Source organism: Nasonia vitripennis, chromosome 3, assembly GCF_009193385.2.
Source record: "Nasonia vitripennis strain AsymCx chromosome 3, Nvit_psr_1.1, whole genome shotgun sequence".
Taxonomy (NCBI): domain Eukaryota; kingdom Metazoa; phylum Arthropoda; class Insecta; order Hymenoptera; family Pteromalidae; genus Nasonia; species Nasonia vitripennis.
Window position 1 is genome coordinate 16,518,077 of NC_045759.1, and position 24,188 is coordinate 16,542,264.

General features: G+C 41.8%; 4 protein-coding genes across 6 annotated transcripts; 2 read left to right on the plus strand and 2 right to left on the minus strand.

The window, feature by feature from the left end:
* Positions 1-462: 462 nt before the first annotated feature.
* On the minus strand, positions 463-3,032 carry LOC100678959 (UDP-glucuronosyltransferase 2B15). The gene is made up of 5 exons (XM_016984729.3): positions 2,278-3,032; positions 1,621-2,043; positions 1,312-1,543; positions 1,003-1,228; positions 463-928 (listed from the first exon to the last, which is right to left on the minus strand). Exons 1-5 carry the CDS (start codon positions 2,683-2,685, stop codon positions 643-645), a joined length of 1,575 nt encoding a protein of 524 aa, XP_016840218.1. The 5' UTR covers positions 2,686-3,032; the 3' UTR covers positions 463-642.
* Positions 3,033-8,702: 5,670 nt separating this feature from the next.
* On the minus strand, positions 8,703-10,422 carry LOC100678927. Its single transcript, XM_016983435.3, has 3 exons — positions 9,153-10,422; positions 8,963-9,088; positions 8,703-8,883 (listed from the first exon to the last, which is right to left on the minus strand). The coding sequence occupies exons 1-3, from the start codon at positions 9,336-9,338 to the stop codon at positions 8,854-8,856; spliced, it is 342 nt and encodes a 113-aa protein (XP_016838924.1). The 5' UTR covers positions 9,339-10,422; the 3' UTR covers positions 8,703-8,853.
* Positions 10,423-11,685: 1,263 nt separating this feature from the next.
* LOC100678888 (dentin sialophosphoprotein-like) lies at positions 11,686-13,562 on the plus strand. Its single transcript, XM_003424342.3, has 2 exons — positions 11,686-13,091; positions 13,193-13,562. Exons 1-2 carry the CDS (start codon positions 12,957-12,959, stop codon positions 13,514-13,516), a joined length of 459 nt encoding a protein of 152 aa, XP_003424390.1. The 5' UTR covers positions 11,686-12,956; the 3' UTR covers positions 13,517-13,562.
* Positions 13,563-16,821: 3,259 nt separating this feature from the next.
* LOC100122942 (cationic amino acid transporter 4) lies at positions 16,822-24,105 on the plus strand. Of its 3 annotated transcripts, none has more exons than XM_001606499.6 (10): positions 16,822-17,009; positions 18,284-18,427; positions 18,548-18,796; positions 18,947-19,282; positions 19,968-20,214; positions 20,571-21,006; positions 21,088-21,322; positions 21,393-21,560; positions 21,643-23,552; positions 23,661-24,105. In XM_001606499.6, the coding sequence occupies exons 2-9, from the start codon at positions 18,286-18,288 to the stop codon at positions 21,819-21,821; spliced, it is 1,992 nt and encodes a 663-aa protein (XP_001606549.1). In that variant the 5' UTR covers positions 16,822-17,009; positions 18,284-18,285; the 3' UTR covers positions 21,822-23,552; positions 23,661-24,105. The 3 variants fall into 3 exon arrangements, with proteins under 3 accessions (XP_001606549.1, XP_031783238.1, XP_008216668.1); XM_031927378.2 differs by having other exon boundaries at positions 16,933-17,030; XM_008218446.4 differs by having other exon boundaries at positions 16,952-17,038.
* The last annotated feature ends 83 nt before the right edge of the window (positions 24,106-24,188 follow it).

Below are 24,188 nucleotides of genomic sequence, written 5' to 3' on the forward strand. Positions count from 1 at the left end.
CCTGCGCGTGTGTGAATGCAAATGCTTTTTTATTTCGAGCTGCCGGTGCTGCTGCTGGACGATTATTACAAGCGTGTGTCCGCCAACAGCTGCTATCTGTCCGTCTATTTGTGTGCAGCCACGTTGCGTTGCCAATGTCAGGAGGATTATTAATAACGCGAGCGTAATTATCTCGGCCATTAGGAGCGGAGTCCGAGAGGTGAACGTGCAGGTTTTCAAATCGAAATCTCGCGGTCATTTTTCAGTAAGTGTAATAATGCGGTGGAAAGGTACTATGTTTATTCAAGGAAGTTTTTAGGATACGGGAATGCTCGCACATCTGAGATAACGCGCTGATACTACGTAATGGCTTTTATTCCGATTTATCACTCGATTATTATTATCGCATCTATAACTACGAAAAAATAAAGTTAATAAGAAATTAGAAATAGATAAAAGCAAATCGTTGGATGAAACCTTAAATTCTCATGTGTACTTATAATAATTTATTTATTTCAGGACTTCAAGGGCCTTTATGGCGGCCCTTGAAACAATAAGATTACATGTTTGTAGAATTATTCACAGCTATTATGAAGCAATACAATAAAAAGGTATCGCAGTATCAATTACTAAATATTAACTTCAATGTCACGCACGCTTTTATCAATGCGTCTTTTTCTTATTTAACTTCGAATTGTTTGATTTGCCGATTATTTTTGTAAAAATGAGCTTAATACTTAGAACTGCCAGGATTTTACTTAAAATAATGACTAGAAGTATGAAACCGTAAACGTCTAGCAGTGCTAGCTGCCACCAAGAAAATTGTAATGCTGGTGATCTCAAAGAATCTGCACCGTTCTGGATCACATATTCAATCCAATAAATTGCATTATTCAGTGGGCTGATTGGTCGACTCCGGAAGAGTTTTGAATAGTGCATGCTTTTTTCCCTGTAAAGAATCAAAATTAAGCAAAGGGGTGTAAGTAAATAGTACATATGGAAGAAATAGACTAGACTACTGACTTGTAAATAGGATTGTGGAGCATAGCTTGAAGTGCTGATTCCAGTAATTTACCCGAAAGTTTATCAAAATCGATTTTAATCATCATTTGTTTAGCAACAAAAACTTCCGTATTTTTTTTCTGATCATTGAATAAAGGTATTCCAATCATAGGGACTCCGTAGTACAAGGCTTCTTGCACTCCACCCAGCCCTCCATGAGTTATAAATATTTTCGTATTTGGATGAGCTACATAAATATCATTTCACATATTTAGCATAGCTTCTATAATATACTTATAGAATTGTATCATTTGTTGTAATGAAGCCTACCGAGAACAGCTTGCTGTGGTATCCAAGACGAAACTTTTACATTTTCTGGCAGGCCTGGTGGCAGTTTAGAATTATCAGCTATTTTCATCAAAATTCTGATGGGTGATATTTTTTTGAAAGAATCATATATTTCCTCTAAAGTTTCTTTTGGTAAAGTTTCTATTAATATCATTGACCCTAAAGTAAAGCATACGACGCCGTGTGAGCTATCATTCATCCATTTGTTTAGTTCCTAAAATGAAATAATTGATAAAATAAATGCAAAAAACAAGAAATAATAAAGTTCAATAACATTAATATGCTTGTTACCAATGACAAAACTTCTTCATTACTTTCTATGTGTAAACCTGCTATTTGCACTAATGCTGGAGTTATTGGTTTAACACCATATAATACTGGATGATTGTTTACGAGAGTTAGGGCTACATTTTTTTCTACTTCTCTAATGTTAGGTATGTCTGGCCTTAGGTACTTTCTCATAGATTGTGTTTGGATTTCTTCAGTAAGTGTATGGAACTTACGTAAGCTAGCAAAATGAATGGCTACATTTTTAAGTCGCTCCCAAAAGCTCATGCTTCCAGAACCGATGTGATAAATATTGGGAACAAAAGCAAGATTATCATTATTCCCAGTGAAGTAGCTAACCCAAGGGTATTCCATTGTTGACATTACTGCAACTACTGGTACGTCAAAAACGTAGCCGAGGCCCATGTAACAGTGTGCTCCAAATGCCTTAAAAAATAAAGAATAATAAAACAAATGTTTTGCAATAATATTAATAATGATGTGTCAGTTACTTCTTTGCAGGCAAGAATTAAACAAAAATTTGATAGATGTGATAGAAAGTTGTTTAAAACAATTATTTACTTAGGTAAAGTCAACAAAAATTGTTAATGAACTTATAGGAGATTTTTCTGTTATAATTCTAACTAGAACTTATTCAAACCAACTCCAAACAATAAATACCTCCGTGATTACAAGATCATAAGGTGGATCTGTAGGTGGGTTCTTGAACAGTTTCTGCATTTCTTCAAAACCCATAAAATCGCACAGTCTATTACCATAAATAGTTGCAATTGGTATCACCATATCGTTCGAAAGTTCCGATGCAAATTTAATAGTAATGTTGTTGACAAAACTTTCCATAGATCCAGCAAGATTGATAATAACATTATAATTTTTCATCGGTTTGTTTAATGGAAAGTGCGTGATCATGTCTACTTGGTGGCCATGTTTCGCCAAACCTTTCATTAACGCTTCAAATACAATGTGATGACTTTTTCCATTGAACGGAAATGCACCAAGTATTCTATATCCACTGCATGCTGACACAATACCAAACAGAAAATAAAATTGCACAAACTTCATATTCATGATAATTTTAAAAACAGCATATGTTAACACTATATAGTTTATATTGCAATAAAAAGATCTGAACAGTGCAGACTGCTGAGCTGGCAGCTAACTGACTTATAACGAGGTGCATAGGTATGATAGAGGCAATTCATATAATAAGTAAAACACCGCGTGCTACTGCTCTTCTCCCACTTTGCAGCTTCTGACGTTCATCTGATTATTCTAGATAACGATAATATCAACTCATATAAAAATTATATAACAAAGTGCTTGTTTTAAATTATTTAAAAAGTTGATTCGGTTATATTTGAAGAATATTTTTATTCATTGCATCAGTTGCATCTTTAACTTAACACTCAAGTTACGATTGAAAATGTAGGCATTATTGCAACTTATTGTTTGAAAGATCTTTGTGGATTTTTAAATCGTCATTTTTAAGCAGTCATATCTGCATACTCAAGATTACAGATGGTAACCTACCGTGTATCAGATATGAAAGAGCAATGTTGTTGATTAGAATTCATTAAGATATGGAGCGGCCAATATAATTAATTCACAGCTTTTAAAGACTCATATCTAATAATCAAAATTTTTCCATGTAATCAATGATGTATAATTAAGAAAATAAAGATTTTCATAGAGTATTTCCGTGGGTTAATACCCTACATTACAAAGTTTTTAAATTTCAATAGTTATAGATACATTTTTTATTCTGAATCACCAAGAATTACAAGTTTCACTATAAAGATAACAAATTCGCTAGAATGTAATTCTTCAGAATTATTTATTTATTACTCAGATGCGAGTTTTTAAATTTCGTTCTAACAACCGCAAACCACTGTTATCACGCCATCAATAACACCATCGCCGTTTTATCCAAACCTCAATAAACACGTCTCACAATCTGTTCTTATCACCACCTATATTGTGAGAAAAGACCCACCAAGCTAGCAGTGCGCGACCATGTGTTAACGTCAAGCCTGGGAAGTGTAGCCGTAAGACGAGAACTGTTGAATCCAGCAAACAATTTGCTTTCATAACTTTTTTTTTCCTTACATTTCTTTTATGAAGTTTCGCTCTTTCGTTTGTGATGCATATAGTCATAGTAGCCCGCAACTGACACCGGATGGCTCGCTCTCCCGAGGCTTGGCAAAAGTGTCCAAATGAGATGTTACCATAGTTTTCCTTTGTCTTGCCTCGGCTTTTCTTCTCAATCCTCTCCGCGGTCCTCTTGTATCGGACAAACGAATCCCAGCGGATGCTCGCTTGATTTATGACGCTCGCGCAATCGCGACTTTGGGGACTGAGCAAACGAGATCTTCCCAGATCTTATTTGAAGTTCGACAAAAGGAAACTCTGGATAAAAAAGTTGCCAACTGATTCCGCTTTTCGGCGATATTGTTGATTAATAAAAACGGCGTAAGTATTGCTAACCTTAAAAATGTTTGCTGATCCAATGTCCAAATCCGAAATCCATGAAAAAGGGGTAGGGAGTTATAAGTACTACAATTAAAATTTTTGAATTCAAAAATTAACTGAAATGAATATTAAGAGGTATGTTGTAAACACCCAGCAGTCTCACAAAAAGAAACGATAAGAGCCTTGCAGTTGTACACAAAGAGCCATAAAATTTAAGCGTCCGCCCAAGAAGCAATTTTTCTTCCCCGCAATTAGAACCGCAAGGGAACAGTCTGCGCAGACAAGGGGTCTTCAATCAAAGCCATGGCCGTTCGCGACATCATTTCTCAAAGTGCGCACCGCGAAAAACTCGCGTTACACACTCTCTGCACGACAGACGCGTGCATCATTAATACTCAAGCCGTCAATCCGAACCACCCCCGACATCAGCTGTCGGATCGACGTCGATAATACAGACGGGAGATTTTCGCGAGGAAGAGAGAAATCAAGAGAACGAGTCTATGCTACGCAGGAAAGGGTCAACGCGACAAGTCCAATCGGGAACCCACCATCCTCGTCATTGACGCGGCTGGCAGGAGACGACGACGTCGGTCCACATTTGTTCAACCATTAATCGAAACGTTGTACACTGCGCAAGTATCTTGTACGTGTGTGTATAGGTGTATGCGCACGCGAGTGTAGGAAAAGGAAGAGGGTGATTTATCCACGTTGCCCTCGGGCTACCGCCTCTCTAATCTCTATTTCCCGTTCTCCGCGCAACGGCGTCCCAGGCGCGTTATCCGCCCGGTTCATCTTCTTGACTCGCGCTAGAGCGGCGATGGCAGCTGCAGCTTGGCTTAGCTTGTGTGTTCCTTGATTTCCTGGAGGATACCGCGGGACTGATTCTTTTATAAATTACATGGGGGTGTCTGTTTGCTTTTAATTTAAGGTGTCTTGTAACGAGCTACTCGATGAAGCACGATGTAGTGGGTGATATTGTGTTGTCATTTGTGGTTTATTGTGATTCAATGTACAAAATTCAATTTCTATGTGTTCAATGAGGTTAGTTCAATTTGAAATAATTCGATGATGACGTTGGGCGACTCATTCCTCAACTTCACTTTCAGAAGTATTCTCCGAGTCTTCTTCGTCGTTGTAATAGTCGTCTAACTTATGATTAGCTAAATCAAGATCTTCGCAGTGTCCACCGTATTTTCGGAATGTTCTCTGCAAGATAAACAGCAATTAATCGTTTTCCAATGCGTCCCAACTGCCTGCGGTATCTGCACAAAATTCTGCAGCTTTTACTCTACACTCCTTTATAAGATCGTTAGCTTCCCTTTCAATGACGTTGTCGACCCATTTGACATCCTTTAAAACGAATACGAGTAAAATGCATTAATCAAAAGTTTATAATTTGTTAAACTACTTTTAACGCTTTCGAGTTTCCACGTAGAAACGCAACAAAAATGTTCGCGCTTTACATTTCACGATTCGAAATAAAACGGTAAACCGCGTAAAAAATCAATTTTTCTACATCTTAGTAATGTTTTAAAAAAACATAAACATTTTAAATAAGAAACATTAATCCCGCGCATAATATTCGATAAGTCCTACAAAAAACCACATCCACGTCATTTTCTGAGCGTGTTCTCCTGAAAACCGCACAAGTCCAGCGCGTCGAATACTCCGAAGCCATTCCACTCTCCAAGCTCGCGAGCATCCCTCAGACAGCAAAACACACAGAGCAGCGAGCACTACTAGGCGCCAACAAGTTTCGCGGAAGCTCTCGTCTCCGAATTCTCGAGTCGCGCATAAGTAACGACTCCCCGACAATTTTCGGCGTGTTTATGCAAAAGCCGCGCGACTACAGTTGATTATCGCGGCTCTCAGCCAAATCGCGCAGCTTTTTCCCTCTCGGCGCTCGGCCCCGCAGAGTACATAAGTAGCGGGCGTTTCAGCGCAGAGCGCCGTAACGCTTTTTAACATTGCTAAATGCCGTGCGAGGCAATATAAAGCCGTGTTATGGCTTGAGGCCGCAGCAGCCGGGTAGAGAGCGAGAAAGAACTGAAAGCAAAGTGTTACGGAAGTCATAATTAACCTCCCCCCCCCCACACCCCTCTCTCCTTCTTTATGAATACTCTTTCGAGTTCCTTCCTCCGACACGTTTTGTTACGCGCTGGCCTCCCTCAAAGCAACTTCGCGCGATTTCGTCACACTCTGCGTCTGAGCGAGAGACAGAGAAGGAGAGACGACGAAATTATAATCTCGCGCGGCGGCGTGTCGTCATCTCTCCGCAACGATCGCGCGCGACGATAAGTTATGGTCGCGCGTAAATGTTTGCAGCACGCAGCCGCTGATGCGCGCGAGAGTATATATCTCGCCCCGCGCGCGCGCGCAAATTATTATTAACGCCCGACGTGTCGGCGAATTTATCGTCGTTATTTACCCCTTTTTTTCGGCTCTCTCTTTTTTGCGCGAGAGCCGCGGCTTCCCGCTCTCGCTTTTTTTTATACGCGCGTATGAAAAAAAGCCGCGAGAATTTATGGAGACACACGCGGGGAATTTCGAAATTACTCGCGAGAGCGCGCGGATTATGTAAATGCGCGTAATGCGGGCATATTGATGTGGAAATGAAGTGTCGTGAGAGCGACAAAAAAATAACGCGAGCATAATCGCGCTCGTACAAAGGATAGAGAGAAAAATAGAGCAAATGCAGCGGCGATTTAATACGCGACTGCTTTTCGAGAAATGATTTACGAACGTTTTGAAATGGTTTATAATCATCGGGCTGCTGGTACGCGTTGCGGAAATTATATATTAATAGCTTACACCTCTGATGCTTATCGTATTTGTGTTCTAATGACATCGATCGGCTGCTGCTGCTGCTACTGCGCGTGTCGATGATAAAAATTGAGGAGAGAGAGTCGAGATGATTAACGATACCGCGCGAGCGCGTAACCGTCTATATTGCAATGTACACCTGACAGAATTGAGTTATAAATAACGTGGGAGTGAAAAATTCGCTCTAATAGAGCCACATTCTGAGGGCGTAAAGTGTTGATTATGGCTGTGCGCGCGTTGCGTGTATTTCGTATTATGTTGCGGGATTTTTTTTCGCCACACAGCGAGAATGATTATTTAAGTGCCGCCGCCGGGATTTTTAATTGCCCATTCGCGCTTTGCATATTTACTCGTGTAACCATATGCTAATATCGAACGCAGAAGTAGGAGTTATGTGACGGGATTGCAGAGTATAAAGAATATCTTATCTCGTTGTAATATCCATAAATCACCGGGCAGTCATTGTCTTTTTTTTCCCGCAGCGCATATGATCCGGACAATTAAGAGCGATAAAATATCGCTATGAATAATATCGACGCATGGTCCGATTGTCGACACACTCGCGCGCGCGCGCGCGTTCAACTTAATTAACATCTGATTAAAAATTAAATTATACGATAGTAATTGAGCGGACGTCAAGCGCATTTCTCATTTTTTCAACGCGCGGATTTGAAAGCTCGCGTAAATCACTGTACTAACTTATGGAATCGATGATTAATCAAATCAATTTACTTGGTTGAAGAAAAAAAATGTTTTTCCAACCCAAGAAAATGAATCGTAAAAGAACGACCAGTATGACGTCCAACTTCGTGCGCAATAAAATTTGTTTGGAAGTCGTAAAAGCTTGAAAATATTTCGTGACTCGTCTTTCCTCGTGCGCTTTTTCACGGAAAATAATAAGCGCGTGCATATTGAGCAGAAAAAATAACCTCGTGCTCACGTGAATTAAAACATTCATTCATTGATCGACGAGAGCGCCTCGCGTTAAAAATGTTCAATGCTGCCCTTTACTCATGCATATAATATAACAATAGTGAAGCTCGAGTCAGCTTCGACTTGCCTTAGCTTTCACTCGAAGGGGGCGCTAGATAAATTTATTGCACACGGATATAACCGATGATTACGAGCGGCTATACTTCACGCGAAACGTATCCGTTCGCACACACACACACACACACACACGCACGCTTTTACATATGCGCATGAGATGCAGTATTATAGGAAAAGAATCTCGCGAGATTTACTTTCACTCTATCGTCAAGTCCGTATAATACAGGCGAGCGCAGTCGATTTATCCTCACGCATAAAGCGCCGCAATGACTTTCGTTATGTCGTACACATGCGCGCCTATAGGTATATAGTATGTATACCCTTCGAGTGTGTATACGTGTACGTATAGACGCACTCGGGGCTTGCTATGCACGCATGTTGTATACGTTAACGTCGCTCGCCGTCGGTTTGTTTCGCGAACAGCAGCCGGGTAGTAAAGCGTTAAAGCCCGTTAAACGCCATGATTTACGGTCTTTCAACGCGACGTCGCGAATTGAAAACGCGCGAGTGCGCTGTGGCTCCGACACCCGCGCGAGCAAATCATTCCGAGCTCCTTCCGCGTCTCGTTCTTTTTTTTTTAAAGAAAACGAGGCTGCTGTATGGCGCTTGGTTTCTATGTGTCTGGTCCCCCTTTTGCCATTTTCGTCTTTAGCTTGTAGTTTGTGGTTTTGTGACATGGTCTGGCATGCTTGAATTATCTTATGCGCCACAATTTTTAGCCCCGTATAACGAATATACATGACTTTGTTTCGAGTTTTTTATTCAGTAATATCAAATCGGTTTAGTAAGAAACTGTTACAACATTATTTACATTTTTTTTCATATTTGCTTTAAACTTGCTTTAGTAGTTCTTATGTTGGTACGTTATTCTCAATGTTTCCGTATTACTATACCTTAGCAGACTTCGAAGTTCTGATATGATGCCTGTAATGTCAAGAATACACCTTTAATTAAAAGACGAAGAATAAACTAAAAATAACTACAAGAATAAATAAATACTCACGGCGCAGTGTAGTGTTTTTTCGTTATTTCCCGCGTACTCTGCACAATGTTTGCTAATGATTTCAAAACAGTTATCTGAAAGGTCGGGCATTTGGACACCGATTAAATTCTTCACCCATTGTTCATCCTATGAAACAATCTTTATAATAAGAAGAATTTCAAGGGTATGCTAATTTTTCAACAAAACTCACAAGTTCAGTAGGATTTTTTATCGGTGCATCGTCTTCGTCGTAATAATCATCTTCTCCTTCGCCTTCGGAATGTGTAACTTCAGGAGTGTCGACTTCCTGTTTGCCAGCAGCTTCCTGAGCAGTAGCATTTGCTAGGTAGAAGAGAACTACAAGACCGAAAAATAAAATATTTTTTAAACAAGCCATGTTGAAAGATGTGTATTTGAAGCTTTTGGATTTCGTCGTAGAGAAATTTTAACAGAAGTATGAATAAATAAAAACGCTCGCGTAGAAGGCTTTATAGCTACAAATGGACACGTGTAAGAAGTAAAATAATATGAAGGTCATACGAAAAATTGTTATTTTTAATTATATATTGAGCAATTTTAACTTCCGAATTAGGGAAGTTATTTTGCAAGTAAGAAAAACTGTTAACAGCAAACATTTGTATTCAATATTTTTCGTGGTTAGTAGAAAAAATTATGCTAATGCCAACAGTTACATAGTACATTACATCATTTTTTTCGCTCATCTCAAAACGTTTATAAGCATGAAGCTCTGTGCTTCAAATTTTCAAATTACCATTGCAACTATTTATAACATTTTGGAGAAATATGAAAGAATTAGAAAAGTTAACTAAAACTTTAGCTCATAACTAAGCTTTTTTTATTACCGTTTTGTTGTTTTTCGCACTATTTCAATGAAAAACAAACAAATAACGAAAATAATTGTAGTTCTTCAAAACTCAGCCAGAGCAATCATAAGTAATGCCATCTAGCGCATTCTCGAAGAACCTGTAGAACATGTACAGCAGTGTAGATAAGCAGAAAACTTGATTCTTCACTTTCTTTACATTTTATAATGCTCTGCAGTTTTTATAATTCGCTTTCATTTGAAAATTTACTTACATGGTATAATTAAACATTTAGCAACACGAGAAATTCCATAATACCTTAAACAGACATCAAGAATGCAATATATTTGCAAAAAGCGTTGTGTAGCATTAATACGCTTCGAATGCCTTTAATATAGATTAGAACGCTCTGAAAACTGAAATTTCACTGCGTAACCCATTAGTATTTCAGTATAATATAGCATCAACTACGTTTGACCCAATCGTAAGAAGGTCGTCGTTGCGCAGAGGTCGAGAACAACCTCACACACTGAGTTAGTTCCACATCAAGCTGCAAACAAGCAAATTTAATTTAACCTTACAACAACGTCGGCGGTGTACACACTGTATATAGCCGCAACTCCTTGGACTCGTCCCACCGCGCGGCAGCAAGAGAATGACTCTCGCGATTTCGCATTATATAAGTGTGTATACATTCGCCAACGCATAGAGCGAGCTCGCGCGCAGTCATATTTAATATCTTAATCTGCGCGCGATCTTATCGCGCGGGCGCATTAACTCCGGGGATATATGGCGAGTGGCTTTAGCGCGCGACATAAATCAAGATTAGTCAGTCAGTACTTGCCATTAACATTTGCCATTACAGCTATTAACATTAATTATGGGCCGGGGCTTCCTAGCAATAAACCACGATGATAGCTTCGTATCTTGCTCGACCGGCGCGGGCGCCCGCGAGAGAGAGAGAGAGAGAGAGAGAGAGAGAGTGGTCTCCTCCTTCATATTATATATTAGCCCGTGTACCCATAACTCCAAGCCACGTACACCGCGACGACGATTTGGCAAGAGTTTTATCGTTGATAAGCTCGATCGCATAAGCATAGCCGCGGCGAGAAACAAACTCCCCGATCGAGGCAAAGCTGATACTTATATACAGAACGATTTTACCATCAGGGCGATCTAGATCGAAATCGTTATTCTCCAGGAATTTCTAAAAAACCACTCCTGACATCGTACCCTCTCCCGATAAATTACTCGGCAGCGGCGCCCCTGCGCATGCAACCAGCGGCAAAAAGCATCGTCGCACGCGCGCACGTAATAAAGTCATAAATAACGCATCTCGCGTGCGCGACTCGTTACACGGGCGCGAGCGCGACGACGGTAATTATCGCTCGTTCGGCCGGAGTGCGTATACCTATGTTTGTGTGGACTCGCGCAACGCAGCGCGCGAATCGCTTTTCTGATCTCGATTCGAATAAGGAAGGGGCTGCGGATGAGAGCGAGATAAAAAGCGGATCATTACCGGCGGTTAACCGGCGCGCAGCCTTCTTTGTATTCTTCAGTTTCAGCCGCCCGTTCTCTCGTGCGTCCCCCGTCTTTGGTCGACTCGGTGCTCGCGCCTTTTTTGGACTCCTTATGACCCTCCGGCTCACGCACGCTCCGAATTTCAAACTCGCCTGCTGTTGTAACGACATCGGGGGAACGGTGTTGTGACTTCTCGTCTCGGCTTTTTGCCGCGCCGATCAAAAGACTCGAAGCTGTTTTGACAGTGTGTTCCTTCAATTATTTTCGAAATACTCGAGCCTGACGCTGTTTTTAGCCTGTTTCGATCGTCGGAACTAAATTTCATCATCGCGAGAGTATGAATCGAGTATTTTTGTTTGCAGACACGCCAGCATCGCATCGAAGCCATTCACCTTGTCTGATGGCGACTGGCGCTAAATGCTGCGTCGGATCTACGGACAAAGCATGTCCTGCGTAAATACGTCCTCTCAGGAAATTCAGGTCAAACCGGAAATGAAACGGGCGCGCATTATCGAGCGATAGCTGTCAAAGTTTTGCCATGCATGCTTCGCTCTCTCACTCGAGGGTATAGCTTGGAAGTTGGACTTTATGGAGGCGGGTGCAGTAGTGTTATACGCGCGACGCGGAATCGGAAATTGCTTCGACGCTATGCGAATCGCTCGTGACACGGACTGCTGTATAAGGAATATTGAACGTCTAATGGGTGTCGTCGTTGAGAGCAAAAATCATGCCGCGATTCCGATTTAGCTGAAAAAAAGCGATCGATTCTTGCACCTGTAAACACCATATCCGCAATTTCAATTCCGCAGAGTAAGAAAGCCCAGCCCCGTACGAACGATCCCATAAAAGCGCGCGCGCGCTCCTTAAACCATCAAGGCTCAGGGTACGCTCTCCTCCAGCACTGTAAATTAGAGCATGCCGTGTGCGTATACACCTAGCTGTATACGTGCACTCGCACACGGGCGTTCTTTAATGCGCGACAGCGAGACGCGCAAGTGCCACTAGAACCCGATGATTTACGGGGCCCTAACGCTGCTGCTGCTACGCTGCGCGTTTACGCTCGGCGTAAGTAATGTACCTGCATCTGGAGAGGAGGAGGAGGCTGTATGGACGAGCGTTGCCGGAAATCGAAGCGCTCGTCAATCATGCCTTTTGGATTTGTAAGAAAGGCGCGATTACATGGACTGGCTACTTCGCGTTGGTGATGTATGCGCGTTAGAGTGTCACTTTGGAAGCTTTTTAAGGAGTCACGATGCGGTAAACATTGTTTGTGTTGTGAGGTTTGAAAATTCGAGGCTCTTGAATAACGATTGTTAGACAAATCTAAAAAAATAACTGGAGATTGTTGAAACAATTTACTTTACTTGAAAACCGCGACGTTTTTCTTCCTTAAACGATTCTATTTCATGTCTCAATGAATCACTTGAAAAAGCGTTAACGATTCAGGTTTTCTTTCAAACGCACAAAACGCAAGCGTACATAATACAGCTTCCGCAACTGGAAAAAGTTCTCTTCAAGATAAAGCACGATTTACCTGGGTTATGTTTGTATTTAAAAACGACATTTTGTTAGTGGATCGCATTAGTTTTGCGTTAGTTTTCGTCAACAGAAAAAGGGTATAAGACTTCATAGTTACAAATATAATTGTTGCATCGTTACGTGTAGATAACATGGTCAAACTTTTGATATTGATGACTGCATTTATTGCGGTCACATCTGGAGGTAAAAAGAAAAATATGGAACGCTCTGACCAACCAAGCACAGAAGTTATTCACAGATATGAAGTAATTCCTATTTATACTTACGTAAGTCAATTATATTAACAATTTATTACGATCATGTTTGATAACGCTTGTGTGATTTGTGGAAATTATTTAATTTCACAAAAATGATGTAAATACGACAGGTGCTGCAGTCTTGCAATCACAAACTCCAACTCATAGACAAAATTGGACAGTTGATAGTTGGAGAAGATTTAGATTCAGAATCGTCGGACGAATCAGGTTCATCAAGTTCATCGCAAAATTCATCAACTTCATCAGATAAGTCGGACACATCAACTTCTTCGGACAACTCAGATTCATCGACTTCATGCGACAATTCGGACACATCATGCTCATCGTCGGACGAATCGGATTCGTCGAGTCCATCGAGCAAATCAAATTCATCGAAATCATCGAGTGATTCGGATTCCTCGAGTTCATCCGATTACGAAATTATTATAACTTAAAACAAGTGTATGAGCATTAAAAAAAATAAATCGTACCGGATAAAAAGCCTTTGCTAAAAATTACCCAAAACGCACCACGGATATTGAACAATACGTTAGATTAAGAATGTTGTTTTTAATCTTATAGAACGATGTTTGCTTTAAAAAAGAACAGATCTGAAGTATTCCATGCAAATTGCGCTCACATCATGCACAGCACTGACATATCCGAAAGCGAGCTTTTTTTCGTCGTCGCAATGATCGAGAAGTTTCTCATTTCCCAGCTGTCAGGAGCATATTGTCGGAGAACTGACTGACGAGTGTCTGCACGTCTAACTGTCGGCACATTAGCATCGAGCAAGCGATCGGATATTGATGCAGCCAAGAAAAGGAACTGGTAAATGACGCTCTTATTCGTTCATTTAAAAGCACGACAAATGTGCTTTTTTCAAGTTATCGCATGCCAATCGCATATTTAATTTCCGAAAATTCGAATAACCTTTCTACTTTTTTACATATTTGTTCATTTCAAAATCCTTACCCTCTATAATACGATAAACGAAATCGTACCCAGACACCTCGAAGAAAAAAATAAAGAAATCTCCGCGGCTTTATCATCCCCGTACTGCCGTTTTCTCTCGGACCCTCCGATTTCTCATCCAGCATAGATTCCATGTCGAAGTATGCGCGACGTCATATTTATTTTTCCGAACTCGATCGCCGCGAAAACGTCCCTCGGGGAGTCAGGAGAGGTTAATCCCGATCGAGCCCTTAACGGCCGTCTTTTTTAGCGCTCGAACGGTCAAGCTGCTACTGTGGGGAAATCCGTATACTTATACGCGACAACGAAAATCGTCGAGTCGCAGAGGCGTTGTAAACGAGCTGTGTGTATGGGGACTCCGATGATATACTGTAAGGGATCGCTGGTCTTTCGAGGGGCGCGTAAGAGCACTTACACGCGGATGTGAAAAGTAAGATTAGAAAATTCGAAGTTTTCTGTGCGGCAGTGATAGCGACTTTTTTCGATTTAAAATTCTTCTGCTTACGCTGCATTGCACTAATGATATGTCGTGAACGGACCAGTAGGCGTAAGGCAGTTTTGGCATTAATGCTTGTACACCTCTATTATTTAGACTCAGCGCGTAGATTAAGATGAGGTAAACAGGAAAGTGATCATGCGCCAAAAGTGAATTTGCAAAAGTACAATTTAAGGGCAGGTGGGAGCTATAGCTTCGCAAATCCGCCACGGGGTATTTAGTATTTCAAATGCCAAAAAAAACTAAAAGCCGTATTGACATTTTCTATCGGTAGAATGATTCACTTATATCAAACCAATGGCGCTCTGCTCATTATATTGATGAAGTTTCAAATTAAAAAAAGTTAAGAATTAAAATTGGTGTTTGAGGTTAGCGCTGTAATCGCATAAACACGCGTAAACACCCGCTTGTATTTCACAACTTTTACAAAAACCAAAAGTCCGATTGGTATTTTTTTCGGTAGAATGATTCACTAAACTCAACACTATGGCGCTCTGGTCCTGGTTTTTCACTGCAAGCTTTATTCAAAAAGTTATATGGAACCGAAAAACAGTGTTTTCAGCTCCCACATCCCCTTAACTATATGTACAATATACGCACAGATCTATCAGAAGCAAAAAGTAAAGAAGCTCAAGACCCTCATCACTTGCGAAAATCCTCAACCTTCACACATTCGGCAAGAACATCGCCGCGCTTATCGTCGCGATAAATAAAGCCGATCGGCAAGCAAATGCTCCGTAGGTATACATACGTGGGCACTTATGCACACGCGTGCACACACACACAGCCGCGAGGAGAATAAAGACGACGGCGAGTCCGGTCGTTCGTACTTACAGCCCCTCGAGCGTCGAAAAATTGATCGAGGGCCGGCATTTTTTTCGTTTACGAGGACGGCCTCCGCGTAATGGCCTGCCGGGGATAGCCGGCAATATGATTTATGCTGGAATATGCGCGCGAACGAATTTCGTTCGATTTTCGCGGGGATGAGAAAATAAGTGCTCGTCCGAATGTGTGTGTGTGCGTGTGTGTGTGTGTGTGTGTCTGCGGGCTTTTTTTCTTCTGCGAGGGGGTGGAGCGATTTTTCGCCATTGACACGTTATTATATGGACGCCAGGGCTTCGACCGCGCTGTTTCGATTCGGTTGCACTCGGTTGTATTAATATATGGCGCAAGTTGGAGTTGATGTCGCCGAATTGTCGGGACTTCGAAAAGGAAATTTATGCTCGAAGATTAGTTGAAGGCCGGGTTTGGACAGCTAATTTTTTACAATTACTCTGAATAATACTGTTTGTTGTTTTATCTTTACATCTTTGTCTTAAACATTTTTTAATAACTTTTTTGAAATACTTGATCACTGTGCTGCGATGCTTCAATTTATTTTAAAGTGTAAGATAGTTGATGAGTCGATTTTATTGTCTCATTCAGTATAAAAGTAGTATTTCATGTGAAGAATTGATTACCAACGTTTTGAATTGTTTGAAAAGTTTCACTGCACGGCTCTTTCACAGGAGCGCTACCTGCAGGAACTTTAGGGAAACTGTAGCAGCGCTACTGGCCTACTGCTAATGGTAACAGGTGAGTGATCGTTGGCGTCTGTCGGTAACCTTACTTTATATCTACTTGTGCTGATTCATGATGTACTCCTGGACTTCGAAAATCTTTAATTGAAATAAATAGTAATAATTTACAATCTACAATCGTCATTATAATTATGATATTAGGAGTAAAATAAAACAATAATATCATGAGCACAAAAATTGATCAATATACATCAATATTTAAATATTATTATACCATACACACATCTTCATGTGCGCGTAATAATTTATAGCTGCAAATTATCGTATAAATAAATAATCCTTCACTGCGTCTGTGACAATGTAGATGGAATTACAACGAATCGATTTCCATAAAAAATTAAAACGCGCAGAATGTTCCAGCAGAAAAAAATTATGAATACACGCTCTCCACGCACGAGGAATGAAAAAATCGAGTTGAAAATTCACGACTCCCGCCTCAAAAGCTCATTCAAATCCACCTCTCCCACATGGCAAACACCCACGAGTGTCGAAAGCTCTCGCAAACTTTTCGAATCGCCTTTAAAAATAGCTCCGTCCCCCTCCCAGGCTTTCGCCGTACGTAAAATGCTCTCCAGAGCAACAAAGCAAAAGGACATCCTCCCGACAGCTCCTATTTACGCAATTACGCAACCGCGCGCGAAATACAAAAATCTTCGATATATCCAGTGTCTCTCCGCGCAAGGTATGCACACACGCTACGTTGGAAAATCATTGAGACTGGCTCGATCGATCGCGAGCTTGGCCGAGCATGCGTCGGACGGCGGCGGTGTCTGCGGCTTCTGAATGGGGTTCACGCGCGCGCGCGTCACGCTGACGACTATCCTCCTCGCGCAGGAGACAGAGCGAAACGGGACTAGGAGATAAGCTCATTTGTGCAGACGCCAGCTCTCCTCGCAAGTAAGGATTTTTTGCACTTTGGTTCGTAGGTATTGTTCTCATCGCTGTGTCTTCTTATTTTAATTGTGGCCTTGAGATCGAGACGTGTGTGTATGTGTCGGTATGATCGACGTTAGTGTGGAAAGTTTTGGTGTTAACAGATGTGCTTAATGCTAATGGGTTAGGGAAGTGTCGATAGATTGATTTCGACGCGCTGGACGAGTGGAAGAGGGTGCGAGGAATTTTTTTCTTTCCAACGCGTATAAATCTTAATCTGATCCGCCGCGGGTGAGTTTTTTTTCACGTTACGAGTGGAATTGTCTCTGCGATCGAAACGTGGTTAAAAATAAAATTCAACGATTGTGCAGGTACGCTGTAGTAACGTATGTATAATGCGATATCGTGTCGAGGATAGCACAGAATCTTCTCTCTGCGCATTACAGTCGTCTGAATCAATCTTCATTCACTCTTTGCAACACTATAATATACTAGCAGTCTGATCCGAATTCCGTGAATAATGTATTCGAGTCGAGTTGAGAAAAAGCTCGCTACCCCCTGTGTGCACTGATATCGATCGGCTAATGATAACGAAGATTTAAACTGTGGGACGGAAATGTCGTTGTAGCTATATATAGTTAAAACCCTGGAAATTGTACACTTGCGAAGGAGTATTGATTTTGTTCCGCATCTCACGCGGCGGCGATTGAAAAAAAGCTCACGTGCTCGCGCGATCAAATTTCCAAGCTACGCATAGTGCGCGGTGCGTTCGAGAGCGCGTAATACAATGAAGCTTGGCGAAAGCGAATTTTAAACTCTTGACTTTTCGCTTTAACCAGTTAAGCGCGATTATACCAGGTCGTTCGGATTGCAAATTAGCGACTAACCATCAGAGACTCGTGCTTTTAATGCATCAGAGTCTCTCGCGACAAAGTGTTATTGGATATGCGTTTCCGATAGTGACGTTTATTATTAATCTTATTGCAGATATATTTTTGTCATCTTCACCGGGGGGTATGGCACAAAAAGTTAACTCGGGCTTGCCAAATGGATTTTCGATAAAGGTTGAAATTATTTTCGTGTTTAATTATTGTTATTATTCCTGGAAGTAGACGATATTACATATCGGCACATTTGATGAAAATACGAAGCACATGAATTAAGTCAAATTGATTATATTCAGCGTGACAAGAACGTTGTTTGCGCATCAACAGCGATAAGATCTACTAATTCACACCCATGACCATTACGCGTAAGACCATCAACACAGCTTTAATAAATCAAACGATTCGTTTCAGAGATGCCGTCGGTCAGGCGAATGATACTGGGGCACGTAATGTCGGGGATGTGCGCGAAAATTAATCGGAAGAAGAAGCTCGAGGGTGACGTCATGGACACCCCATTGAAGCGCTGCCTATCCACCTTCGACATCACCCTTCTTGGTATGCAAGCCAGCGATGCGTCGATATACACGATGCGACTGATGAGAAATTCCAAGGCTAGATAACTCGGCTAGAATATAATCTGTTGAAATTTCTCATCTCGTTGTATATTTGTCGCAGGTATCGGGCACATGATCGGCGCCGGAATTTACGTACTGACTGGGCCAGTAGCTCGCGACATAGCCGGTCCTGGTGTGATATTGAGCTTTTTGCTCGCCGGACTTGCTTCCCTCCTCGCGGCCCTTTGCTACGCCGAATTCGGCGCCAAAGTGCCAAAAGCTGGCAGCGCTTACGTCTACGCGTACGTCTCGGTCGGTGAATTCTGGGCTTTCGTCATCGGTTGGAACATCATCTTGGAGCATATGATAGGTATGGATTACGATAGTATATCAACAGAATTCATGCCGGTGTAATTTTATCGTCTTGCCACGTCCGACCTTTTCTCCTGATACATATGAATTACGTCGTTCTATTCTGAACTATACAGACAGACAGTTAAATGGGAACTTCTTCCAACAGGTGCAGCATCGGTGGCGCGCGCCTGGAGCGGCTACGTGGACTCATTGTCGGGTCGAGCGATCAGCAATTTCACGAAGCGGCTGATGTCGGGTTACAGCATGGACGAGCCGTTGGGTAACGTCCCGGATCCCGTGGCCGCAGCCCTTTGCTTCGTCTACGCGCTTTTGCTCGCCCTCGGGGTAAAGTGTTCGGCCGCGGTTAACTCGCTGCTCACACTCGTCAACCTCGGTGTCATGGCCCTCGTCATCTGCCTCGGCTTCTACTACGCCGACCTCGGAAACTGGAACTTCCAGGGCCACGGATTTCTGCCTTATGGCATCACCGGAGTTTTCGCTGGTACGTACGCGACTCGGATTACTTTTATTTGTTTATTGACGCGGGACTTTTGACGGCAAACAGAGACGGATATTCGAGATTGTGGGGATGCGTTACAGCTGAGAGCTTGTATGGGATCCCGGATCTCGTATGGGTTCTCTGTACGTTTTGCGTGTAGAGAAAAGAGCCTCGATATATTGAGTATTTTTAAATTATACGGAGCGTTTTAGTTGAACTATAGGTCTGTACATTTAAAAATTGCTTTGCACACTGCTCTGTACCGATCTTTCTTTAAAAAGTTCAATTTACATGCTATTCGAACCAACTGAATGCCCTTATCGATTTCAAGACGCGGACTTTACAATCGATACATTCAATTCTTGCCTCAAAGGAAGCTATGAGTTCTCCACGTTTTATGCATTTTACACAATATCATCTCTCGCACTCTATTTCCTCTCTATACTCGTGTATTGCAAATTTGTTGTGCGAAATTCATAACTAGTACTAAATTAATAAAAGCGAAAGTTAATAACGAGTGCAGTATATTGCAAATCGTTAAAAACTCGAAGCGGAATATATTGAAAAAGTTTCCACACTTTAAAATTCACAGCAGCTCGTGAAATACAAAAGTCCGTTTTTTGCAAAACATCGATAAAAAGAAATAAAAAAGAGCACAAGACCATAAAACAATTCCCTTCCATTCCAGGCGCAGCGACGTGCTTCTACGCGTTCGTAGGCTTCGACTCGATCGCGACCTCGGGCGAGGAGGCTCGAGATCCAACCCGCAGCATCCCCCGAGCGACGGGTCTGTCAATGGCCATCGTCACCGTCGGCTACATCCTGGTGAGCGCGGCGCTCACCCTCGTCGAGCCCTACTCCAGGATCAGCCGAACCGCCGCCTTGCCCGAAGCTTTCGCCGCTCGTGGCATCCCCTGGGCCAAATACGTCATCAGGTGCTGCCCTCCTTCTTTTTTATTGAAAAATAATAACTAATTTGATATCGCGTAGGCAGAGAGTATATCGATTCGACGGTGACCTGGATTCAGCTTGCGGTGGATTGAAAGTTTGATTAGTCCGCGCGATTTCAGCGGCGGGAGAATTAATTGATGGTTGCAAGCTGTGGCGCGCGCGATTGATGTGTCGCTTATATTCGAAGGGATCAAAGCTGACGAGTGCTCTGCTATCGGGCTCTCGTCGAAGCTATTGGATTGTTCCGCAGGGAATCGGTTATTAGAATCGCGAAGGGGAAACCGCATAACTGCAATTAATTACCTGACCTCGTAACGAAGGCTTATCCTACAATTCGTAGCGTGGGCGCACTCTGCGGTATGACGACGACACTCTTCGGCTCCCTGTTCTCGCTGCCACGGACGATGTACGCGATGGCGAGTGACGGCCTGCTGTTCGGCTTCCTGGCGCGTGTGAGCAAGCGCACCCAGGTACCAACTATCAACCTGGCGATCGCCGGTTTCGTCAGTGGTCTGATCGCTCTGCTCTTCGATCTCGATCATCTGGTCGAGTTCATGTCGATCGGTACCTTCCTCGCGTACACCATCGTCTCGGCGAGTGTCATCGTACTGAGGTATCGACCGCCGCCGCCACCTTCGCAAGCTATGGACAACACCGTCTCCTCGGACACGACTCTTGCGAGCTCGTCGACCCATCAGCTGGCATCGCCTGCCAATACCGATCTCGCTATGGACTCCAGCGACTGTAACAGCATGTGCACTTCGGTCGAGTCGCAGGTACGATGCGAGTCCAGTGACTTTGGTCGAAAAATGTAATTAGGACTTGCAGGAAAGATTTAAAATTTTTGTTGGTTACAGTTGATACAAGGTTTCTGCACCGATGGAATCGGTAGGGTGCAGCCGCGGTACGCCTGGCTGTCGAATTTCCTCGGCGACTGCGAGCCTGGGACCGCGGTAACAACGTCGATCATTTTTTATTCCGTGGCCTGCGTCTCCCTCTGCTCGCTTCTGGTCTTCTTGTCGCAGAACACCTACTCTCCTGCTTGGTGGGACTACGTCATGCTGATCAATCTCGTCATTATTCTCGTAGCGAGTGAGTACAGCTGCTGATTGATCGAGCTTTGCCCTGAAATTAAAATTAAAATATATAATGTGGCTTTCAGGTTTGCTGGTCATCGCAGCTCATCAGCAAAATCCACCGAGCCTGGGCTGTACCTTCAGAGTGCCAATGGTCCCGCTGGTACCGGCTCTCAGTATTCTTCTGAACATCGGCCTAATGTTCCATCTGTCCATGTTGACATGGCTACGGTTCCTCGTCTGGATGATTGTTGGTGAGTGGTTTTGTTTGTTTTTATATATTTTAAGAAAAATCATTTTACGCAATATGCTCAATGCAAGTTTCATCCTCCGCAGGTCTGCTCATCTACTTTCTCTACGGGATTCACTACAGCAAGGAAGCGGTCGATCCGAATTCGTACGCGGTACTGATGGAGACTGCCGAGGCGGAAAGAGGCGCCAAATGGGGCAGTCTCAGACTCAATCGAAAAAGCGACACTACCCCGATACTCGGCAGCGAGGAATACTTACATTAGGAGACCACACGTACCAATCATTACCATCGAGTTTTTCACGATCCTCGTGATGTCGAATCATGGTTAAACAGAGATTCCAAGTGAAAACTGGAGAAGCTTCGTTATGGTTTTCAAAATTGTGATAAAAAAAGAAAATAAAGTGTAAATCAAGATCTTCACGAGTAGCGAACACTACTGATAAAGTCGAAACGCCTGCATTATCTGCTTATATCGGAATCGAATGATCAGGTCGTTGATTGTTTAATCTCGAAGGATAGGCGACTTCGTTAAGGTGGTATTATACGGAGCAGGAACTGTCTTGAAAAAATACGGATGCAAGATATGCAAGACTGAAAAAAATAAACAAATATAAAAGGCACGAACAGAGCAAGTGAAGTGCGCAAAGAAATATCGCGACGGAATGTATAATAGATGTTCGTTAATTAAGTTAATTAATCTTCCAACGTACAAAAGATATTATCCCTTTGATTTTCATTTTTTTTTTCTGATAACCCGTGCATGTGTAATCACGCAGATACAAAGTAAATATATTATATATAATACTGTTTATCGTTGAAAAATGGTGTGCCTTGACATTATCGGCATCAGCTCTTAATTGAAGAGGTGCACGTGGTGCTATTTACATACAAGTTTGTTAAGCCAGTCCGTGAAATATAGAATGCAAGCGCACACGTATAATTTTCGTCTCGATTCTGTTATTGAATTCAGATTTTCATTTCTCTCCACAATGGAAAAAGCAATGCCCTACAATTTCTCACTGTTACTGAAAACTGTTGAATATGCTGCTATAATATTACTCGGGCTGACTTTGTGTTTAATCGACAATACCCTGTTGCAAATTATACGGAAAAAGCAACATTCACGAATAATGACGTAAACCGACCGGTAAACTATGCTTATGGATAAAAATAAAGAGAGATGGAACAATCGACCCTAAAGTCTAAAGAAAGCTATATGTATATCATGTACTTATATATAGCTCAATACAATGTGATGTTACGAGAGAAAAATTGATTTGAAAAAAGTACAATTATGACTTATGTTTTATGAAAAAAAAACGTTTACTGTTAGCACCACATGTGTTACGAAAAAACAACTGAATATAAGTGTATTAAAAGATGCGATCTATGTGACATTGATTTTTGACGATATCATTGAATGTATTATAGTTAATGAACAACGATTGATTTTGTGAAATACTTTGTAAACAAAACTGTTTATATACATGTGACTTATTTTTGTTTCTGAAACTTATGGCTTTGTTCAGAAAATAAAACAGAAAACTAACAGAAATGAATCTTGAATCTACTCTGCACAAACACACACTTTTCAAAACATTGATGCCACTTAATCAATCTAGATCGATAATACGCATTTTTCCTCTCTTTTCAAACGAGAAACACTATACGAATAATCAATGAAAATTCCTGCTCTCGCGTGATAAAGAAACCAGTTTGCTAATTCCAAGCGATTAATCACGCAGCGATCGATGAATTATCGAAATTTCAAACAAGTCGGTCACGATTACGGGCAATAAATGGAACCGTTTAAGTAGCCGAGAGCTGTGGGGTTTTGCTACTATACGTGTTTCCGACGAAGAAAAGAAAGATGGTCTACTTCAAGCTTTTCCTTCTGGTCGCCGTCTGCAGCTCGCTTGTTGCGAGCCAGAACGTTCACCATCGACGGGATACCGATCCCGCTAAGCTAGACGATCCCAACGCGTTGAGAAAGGTATGATATAATAATCGGTATAGATCGGTAATATTATAAACGAAACTACATATAATATATAATAAGTTATACTGATGATGACCTATATTAATTGAAAATGTTAAAAAGGATGAAAAGCGCGACGACGAGGTTGCAAAGAAGTCGGCTGTCGAAAACGCGGATCAACCACCCGCAGCGGCTACTGATGGAGCTACCGAAGGAGCCAAAGATCAAACTGTTGATGCCGGAAAAATTGCAGCAGCTGCACCAAAGAAGAGATTCGTCGATAACGATAAAGACGCAGCTCAATCTGCTCAATGTTGCAGCTGATCCTGTCGACAGAAGTACTTTCACCGCTTATTGTTTCTAGTTACTGTACCTTATTTCATCTGTAGATGACTTTAAACCTCACACGAATAGTAATAAAATAATTCTACACCTATAAAATATGTACCTATACACGCGATTTACCTCTGCATTCTTTATTTTTATCAGTATTATTAATGTAATCTCATCTTTTGTAACTGAAGCTGTGCTTTTCTTCGAAAATAAAATCTCGTAAAATTAAAAAAAAGTTTTCAAAAATACATTTATAATTTATTTATTTATAGTATGTAATTATGCATTCTTCAGTTATACGACAGAAAAGTTTAATCG